The sequence below is a fragment of the Xiphophorus hellerii genome, chromosome 18 (assembly GCF_003331165.1).
Source record: "Xiphophorus hellerii strain 12219 chromosome 18, Xiphophorus_hellerii-4.1, whole genome shotgun sequence".
NCBI lineage: Eukaryota > Metazoa > Chordata > Actinopteri > Cyprinodontiformes > Poeciliidae > Xiphophorus > Xiphophorus hellerii.
This window is the reverse complement of record NC_045689.1, coordinates 16,212,735-16,221,595: the sequence shown is the minus strand read 5'-3', so window position 1 is coordinate 16,221,595 and position 8,861 is coordinate 16,212,735. Positions and strand designations below refer to the sequence as shown.

The 8,861-nt window shown below is 37.6% G+C and overlaps 1 protein-coding gene across 2 annotated transcripts in view; it reads right to left on the bottom strand.

Annotated features, from left to right (window-relative positions):
* Positions 1–7,363: 7,363 nt before the first annotated feature.
* Positions 7,364–8,861, bottom strand: part of pcp4b (Purkinje cell protein 4b) — a 39,259-nt gene continuing 37,761 nt past the window's right edge. The window contains exon 2 of one of the 2 annotated variants that reach the window (XM_032545998.1): positions 7,364–8,000. In XM_032545998.1, coding sequence (XP_032401889.1) covers positions 7,870–8,000 — 131 coding nt within the window. In that variant the 3' untranslated portion in view covers positions 7,364–7,869. The remainder of the gene's footprint in view (positions 8,001–8,861) is intronic. The other variant, XR_004336619.1, reaches the window with a different exon arrangement.

Sequence of the window (8,861 nt, the reverse complement as noted above, 5' to 3'; positions counted from 1 at the left end):
CGACACTTCCCTAATCAGGCTCGCATTCAGCTCTCTGTGGCCTCTCAGGAAATGATGAACTTTGTTTTCTTTACTATATACTCATCATGTTTATCTCCTATTACTAGTTATTCTCCTGACCACAAATACAACATCTTAGTAAGGACATTATAGAAGAATCAAAAACTAAAAATTGGTGCTTAATGGTCTTACAATAGCAGATATATTTGAATGACTTTAGCATTTAAACTTGATTTTTAATGAGTCTATATGTGTCATGTATAATTGAAAGTAAGAAAATCTGTAAATTAGGATTTTGTTAGAGTCATGTGGACGTGTGAATATGATATTTACCATAAATAGTATAAGATTTAACAATATAAAAGTTTTGTGTCACTAAGGTCACATTCTTCCACTCCAAATAAAAGGGCATTATTAAGTCATTTTAAATTTCTTTCAATGCAAAATGTTTGTCATATCCTTCCAGAGTATTCTTGTATGACAACAATCCCAAAGATACTCCTCATGTTCTCCACCCATAATGTACCCAGAATGCATTGCTGTTGAACTAATTGTTAAACTAACTATTAATCAATCCTAGGTACCAGATCTATCATGTATTATTCCATGATAGAATGAGTTACTTAGGAAAAGACATTTCTTTTCTCCAATGGTATTCAGTTCAGGCAAGAGCAAATCATTTCTATGACGCCAGAGGAAATAGATTTTCCTGCAAAGTTACTCTGAGATGATGATGATGATGATGATGATGATGATGATGATGATGATAAGTGCATATTAATCATTTGTAGAGGGTCATGCAGTGATGGATAGCTGGTCAGAATACTTATCATTGACCGGGACAGATTTATTTTTGACTTTTATTGATTCATTTGAACTTGTCTATTGTCAGGCTGCAATGATGCAATTTTTCTCCTGCTTACATACGCATAAGCTCAAATATTCACATGCACCTCCACCAATATGTAAGTAAGTAGTACCTTACAACAATAAATGTTTTGTACCTATTTATAAGCTAATGACATACACATAATTTTGCGAAGATGTTTAACTCCAAAATGTATTATTGCGCCTCTTTTTTTCCTTAATTATATTTTTAAAATAAGTTTATATAGCACTAGCATAGCAAATACACCAAGAGCTAAAGACTCCACTGGATTCGGATTGGCAGCTGCAAAATCTGCAGCTCTGTATGTGAAGGATGGGAAAGAGGTAAAAATAGCAGCTAGTTCCTGAGGTGGATTCACACTCACAAGGTCAGTGGAGCAGCAATGCTGCTGGAGGGTTGTGTTTCTAGGACTGCTTTCAGATTTTAGGATGAGAAATTAGACTCCATTTCGCTTGGTGAGAGACACTGAGGTGGCAGAAATTGGAGACAAGAAGAGTGAGATTTTTACAATCTTCTTCTAAAATATTGGTTTTAGAAGCTTTGGTGTTAATGCTGATTCTATGAATACAATTAATAAATTCAAAAAACTAATTTTTTTGCTGTTTATCCTCATGTTGTACTTCACGCTGTTGGTTGACGGTGTGCTGCTGAGGAAGTTAAACCTCAGTCAGGCAGGATATAGAACATCTCCACACATCAGTTTTCTAGTCTTTCACAAGACTTAAAATTTAACTTCTTCTTACCTCTTGTTAAAAAGGCTGTGATTCAGGAACTCACAACTTATAGCTTGTCCATTTATAAGACTCTCCTTCCCAAGCTGTGGGTCTCTGCAGCTCCTCCAGAGTTACCTGGGACTCCTGACTGAAGCTCTCCTTGCTCAGGTAGATCGCTTTGTCTTAGTTGCTTTGCAATTGTATCATACATGTTCATTTTTAGATTCTGGACTGGACAATTAAATTGCTGTACTTGATTTTATTTAGAGGCTCATTTTACTATCACCTCCCTGTTTTGCACCATCTTGAGTTGTATTATAACATAATGTCCAAATCTGAGAAAACAAATGTTCAGGGCAGCATAACTCAAACAAATATGGTATTGTTTTGCTTCCTTGTGTATTGGACATAAAACCCTTTGTATATGTTGCCTTTTTTCACAATAACTTGTAAATGGAAATATTCCCAAACAATAAAGTACATGAGGGATTTTTGATGAGCAAAGTGGCTTTGCTTATTTCAGAGCCGAGATGCTACTTAATTGTTTGTTTGGGCATTTTTATTCAATATTTCTCTCAGACTCTGTAGTTTATTGTAACAGAAATTACTTCATAAACTTCATTTTCCCCCTCAACATTTACAACTTATAAAAATATAATTTGGCTTTGGCTTAAGCATATTTTATTGACATTTGGCCAGGGAGACCCCAGACAACAAATATGCAAACCTAAACTTTTAATCACTTTTTTGAATCAGGGTGAGTTTACTGCTTTGATCTGCACAGTAGCTATTACTGTTTTATATCATCAGTCAGTGCTGATTTCTTGAGACATTTAACTTGAAAAACGCTGGCTTTCAAAATAAATTATTTTCTAGAGAAAATGTAGAGGGAGAACTGGATGTTGTGCACTGATAAAGTAGAGTCTAAGAGGTGAGGAGTCTAATTATACGGACTCCAGCTGCAGCATCAGTCAGTCGTACGCACAGTAGGCTGTTATTTTTGACAATGAAATCCCTCACTGCACACTCAGACTCACTTGTTATTTAGAGCAAATCCATGCCGCTATTTGAGTGACAAGCTACTAATGACTAATGTAATTTTAATGAATTAAACCTAGAGGAGTCATCTATCTCTAAATCTAATGGGACCATTGGACCAAAGCTCAAAAAGACAAACAATACAACCATAGAACAAGAATAATATTTGCCGGAACTAAGATACTGTAAAAGTCATTTATATGTTCTTGTTTCTTTTTGACTAGATGTATTCATTTGATTAAATATATTTGCAAAACATTTATGTGTGACCCAATGGCTAAAATGTCAGTTTTCATAAGAACACAGATGAATAATTACTATCTGTGTCCACACAGTGTGAAATTAATTTCTGTCGCTGCCAGGACACAAACAAATAAAACAGTAACATATCACAAAAAAACAGGATTAATTTTTCCTCACTAATGCACAGCGGATTCAGGCAGAAATCAGCTAATAGAGTATAACTAAAACACATCTAGCTGTTTCACCCACTGCCTCCAGATATTAAAGATTTACTCTGCCATCTGCAGGGGAGAAATTCATCTCCATAGGCAGCACAGACGGCACGGCACGCAGTGACTTTCACAGTCCTGTTCTCAGTGCATGTGGAAATACGCTTACAGTGCATGCATCACCATGGTATTATCGCCACAATGGTCTGCACAGCACATATCTGCTATATGTGATCTCAGAAACACAAACAAAGGTGCCTCTGTTGACTTCAGAAACCAAATTCTAATTTTCTTTTTCCAAATCAGACAACTCTTTTGAGGTGTGAGCAATAAGCCAGAAAAACAGTAAACACAGGGAGATGAAGACACAATGGACTGACTGAGAGGAGAGCACAGAAGAGGAGCTTATTATGATGCAAGATCAGAACCAAATCTGCATATGTTTTTGTGATGATTCTAGTAGAGGACACTGACATAGTAACAAAAAGAGGAGTCTGCCATTCCTATGGGAGTAATGCTACCCTCTACGGACACCGAGACTTGGCAGGAGGCTTTTTAATAATAATTAGGTGGTGAAAACAAAGCAACCAAGTAAACAAACAAGAAACTCCACTGAGACTCCCTCTTCAAGGAGACCTTAAGTAAAAATTCAAAGACATGGACACTTTTAAAGAACCAGGATTGCTTTACAAAGCCAGCTTTGAGCTAGTAGGTTGATACAGTTGAGTTTCAATTATCCACCGTCCAACATCAAAAACTAGACCAATCACTGCTTTTAGTAGAGAGTATATTTCCATAGGTAAAATAATTTAACAGTGAGTGTAGCAGAGTAATAGCTGATTGTGTGCAGCTGAAACATTAATTGGAAGGAGCACCTTCAAACTTAAATGGATGAGGAATTGCCTCTGAAATGTTTGTTTTAACAAGAAATCATCCCAAACACACCAGTAAATGAGCAGCATCTGGATCACCAGCTCAAACTTTAGTCCAACAGACAAACTTGTGTTTTTGCAAAAACAAAAAATATAGAGGAATTGTGGAATGTTTTGAGGATGTACTTTCTTTTGTGCTTTTTAGACACCACAAACCGTCTGCCTGCAGATAACATAAAACTGTGCATGTTTCCTCACCATTTTAATCCTCACAGGTTTACAAAGTTAATCTGAGGGATCAATTTCTTGTGGTGTAAAAGTTTATCACTGACCTAAATTAGCTCAAACCCCAGTTGTATCCAGACATGAACCTGAATGTAGGGGAATGAGCTCAACTTCAAGTGTTGAGTATATATGTATGGAAAAAAAAAACCTCAGGCCTTAAAATAGAGTTTATACTTCTTCCACCTTTAGTAACATTTAGTTTAATTTAGAAAGAAAGGATACATGCACCAGTTTTCACTGGACAGTAACATTTCTACTTGGACATTACAATGAAATTTCAGGAAATAGTGGAAACTGCTTTTATCTAAGAACTAACTCTGATATATAAATATCATCAAATGATACTTTGTGCCCAGTATTGTATCTGTTTGTGATGTTCACAGTGTTAGTCATTTTTAGCATGATATTCCTTCCTCCTTCTGACTCTTGACCCTTAACTTTGGACACCGCTAGTCTACAAAGTACCTCACCTGTCCTCCAATGACTGCTAGAAATGGATACAACATTCCATAGTTGGATGTTCACCCTGACACAAAATCCTTTATTTACCAATCATTTTACCTGTTTATCTTAATCTTAATTATTTAATATATATAATATAAATTGATGCCAAATTCTTGGCATCAATAGAATACATACATACATATACACTGCCTGGCCAAAAAAAAAGTCGCCACCAAAAAATGGTCACACTCTCTAATATTTTGTTGGACCGCCTTTAGCTTTGATTACAGCCCGCATTCGCTGTGGCATTGTTTCAATAAGCTTCTGCAGTGTCACAAGATTTATTTCCATCCAGTGTTGCATTAATCTTTCACCAAGATCTTGTATTGATGATGGGAGAGTCTGACCACTGCGCAAAGCCTTCTCCAGCACATCCCAAAGATTCTCAGTGGGGTTAAGGTCTGGACTCTGTGATGGCCAATCCATGTGTGAAAAAGATGTCTCATGCTCCCTGAACCACTCTTTCACAATGTGAGCCCGATGAATCCTGGCATTGTCATCTTGGAATATGCCCGTTCCATTTGGGAAGACAAAATCCATTGATGGAATAACCTGGTCATTCAGTATATTCAGGTAGTCAGCTGACCTCATTCTTTGGGCACACAATGTTGCTGAACCTAGACCTGACCAACTGCAGCAACCCCAGATCATAGCACTGCCCCCACAGGCTTGTACAGTAGGCACTAGGCATGATGGGTGCATCACTTCACCTGCCTCTCTTCTTACCCTGATGCGCCCATCACTCTGGAACAGGGTAAATCTGGACTCATCAGACCACATGACCCTCTTCCATTCCTCCAGAGTCCAATCTTTATGCTCCCTAGCAAACTGAAGCCTTTTTTTCTGGTTAGCCTTACTGATTAGAGGTTTTCTTACGGCTACACAGCTGTTCAATCCCAACCCCTTGAGTTCCCTTCGCATTGTGCGTGTGGAAATGCTTTTGCGTTCACAATTAAACATACTCCTGAGTTCTGCTGTTGTTTTTCTTCGATTTGATTTGACCAAACGTTTAAGTAATCGCCGATCACGATCATTCAAGATTTTTTTCCGACCACATTTCTTCCTGGAAGACGATGGTTCCCCACCATCCTTCCAGTTTTTAATGATGCGTTGGACAGTTCTAGTAGTTTCTGCAATCTCCTTAGATGTTTTCTCTGCTTGATGCATGACAATGATTTGACCCTTCTTAAACAGACTAACGTCTTTTCCACGACCACAGGATGTGTCTTTTGCCATGGTTGTGAAATGAGGAGTTACTCATTGCATCAGCTGGGGTTAAATAACTTGTTGCCAGCTGAAAGATAATCGCCTATGCAGTACTTATCCAATAGGAGGCTTGTACCTATTTGCTTAGTTAAATCCAGGTGTCGACTTTTTTTTTGGCCAGGCAGTGTATATACTGTATATACTGTATATATATATATAGATATATATATTGGCAAAGAGAAGTGAAAGTAGGCCAGCTTTCACATATTTTGATACCCATAATCCTTAAAATTTTTCTTGCAAAGTAAATTATTCACTTCATAAGATCACTTCCCATCTATGCAAATAAAAATCATACAAATATACTTATTGTCATCCAAACTAATCAGATGTACTTTTATTTTATATAGTGCTGTTTATGTTTGTTTTGTGGCAACCCATGGAGGAAAAAGCACCTCCTGCAGTCACTGTGCAATTTGTTCAGAATTAGATGCTTGAAAAGGGAATCAAACCTAGTTTAAATTTCTGCACAGTATCTTCTAGGAACAAAAAGGAAAATTAACCTTTTTTATTAATATTTTTAGCATCTTGTATTTTAAAATGCAAATAGATGAACCATTTGTTTTGTGTTCTTTAAAACATATACTGATCCAAATTCTTGGCATCAAATAATTTTAACAGAGCAAAACTATGGGGTAATCTTTCTGCCATAATCCAAGAGCACACATTTTCAGTCTGAAAGCAGGATTTAATGTCTTCTGTTCTCAAAACTTTTAATTCTTTTGCTTACATTTTCATTTTGAAAGCAGGAATTCATGTCTTTCTTCTCCTTGCGCTCAGAACTTGTCTCTGCTCAAAGTAAATCTCCCCCTGCAGAACTTTCTGTTCGCTTACAAAACATTTTCTGCTTGCTTTTGGAACAAAAATGCACTGTCACATGGCAACTTCTCAGCCAATAGAATGAAGGTGTTGAACTGGGTGTGTTTGTTTCCTTCTAGCGTGTGTGAATGTGTGGTTACTATCGATCGTAGCAACCTGCGCCACCCACTGGATGTAGGGAGAAACAATGACGTCAGCTTTCTGCTCTATTGTACTCTAAACATCTGCCAGCAGTGTGCTCCTGATCGCTAACAGCTACTGATCTTAGGCAAGAGTTTGTTTATTTAACCAAAGAAAATGACTGTCTAAGTTGTTGGGTGCTAAAAGCTGAGAGAAGCTCAATGGGAATCTGCTGGTTGGCTTTACAAGCAGAAGGTCATCGAGCTGGGAAGTAAATAAACTCAACCAGCCTCATTCAGACAACTTTCAATTTTTAGTTTGATCATGAAAGTAGAGTGTTTGCAGCACACTGAAAAAGCACATGCAGTTTGATGTGAAAGATTGTAGTGATTTTATGCACAGACACATTTTTCACACAGGTTTTATTTATTCAATGTACACTGACACAGAACTTTGACAGAACCATGCGGATAAGAAAAATGTTTCAGGGTGAAACAAAAAGCTCCTGGGCAGATTTCCTAAGAGCAAGCTTTAGCATCAGCTCAGGAAACAGTCCTGGGTACAGAACAGGAAGGACTAGCATAGGTAAGACTACCAGGATAAGTACAAAAACATAGAGAACGTATCATATATGGAACATGATTGGCAGGACAGAAACCCAAGTCTAACTTTTTTCTCGTATCTATTGATACAGCAGTCAAAATAATAAATTATAGCAATTATAATGACAGGGTAATGAGAATTCACAGACATAGTCATAAGATTAACAGGCTATAGCATTCCCTTCCCCACCCAAGCCTTTCACAACCCCTTCAGTTTCAACAGGTATGAATTTGTTTACATGCAAATGTCACACCAGCGTCAAAGTGCCACATCGCTTCCACATGGCGACAGATCGACGTTAACGCTCACTAGGACTTCTCATCACGCTTCTTCTTCTGGAACTTCCTGAACTGGGACTGGATGGTGACCGCTGCCTTTTCGGTCTCTGGGGCCTCCATATCAATGTCAAAATCCTCTGGGATCTCTCCCTTGGACTCTTCTGGACAGGGGAAAACAGAGTAAATGGTTGAGTGAAGAATTTAGTTATTTTTTGTTTATGAAATTTCTAATAGCAATTCCCAAGTTACTGATCGTAAAGATAGTCAAATGTTTTTCTTTTGAGGTTAAACGTCTTAACAATAGCTGAAAGTTGTTCATCTGCTGTGACGACTATGCGGGACCACTGGAAACAGTTTTTTATAAACAATTTATAGCCATAAAGATATAATGTACAGAGCTTTATAAAAACATTTACATTTGTAAGAATGACATATCTACTCTAAGAGTGGAGCATAATTGTGAAGTGGAAGGAAAATAAAACTTGGCTTTTGATGGTGTTTTTTACTAGTAAAAAATCTTAAAAATGAAGGATTTGGTTGGCCTCCTTTTGATCTGATACCACTAAATTAAACCCAGAGTAACTTTAAAAAAGGCTTGGGAACCACTGGAGGAGCAGGATGAAACTGATTCAAGTATCAGACATTAGACACGAGGACTTTAGAAGACGATAACTTGCTCATGCTGACCAAAGGGGGTTGGGTGCCACTGAGCTGATTTTGTCTGAGCCGCAGCTAAATGAGGCTCGGCACCTAGCATGGATGATACATTGTAAGAGCAAATTCTTGTGTATGACGTTATATTTGTCCATGAACCTGAGCAAGTAGTGAGACTAATGTTAGTCTCACTGGGTGAAGATAGGATACATTTATCCTATCTGATGGGATGATGACTTGTGCCCCCACTCTTTGGTCCACTTTATTGGATCAGGTGAGTAGAAAATAAAACCTGTAGTGTACATGTCAGAACAGACATAATTTTGACTTCAGACACTCTGTCAATAGTGACCGATGCGTTGCAAAAT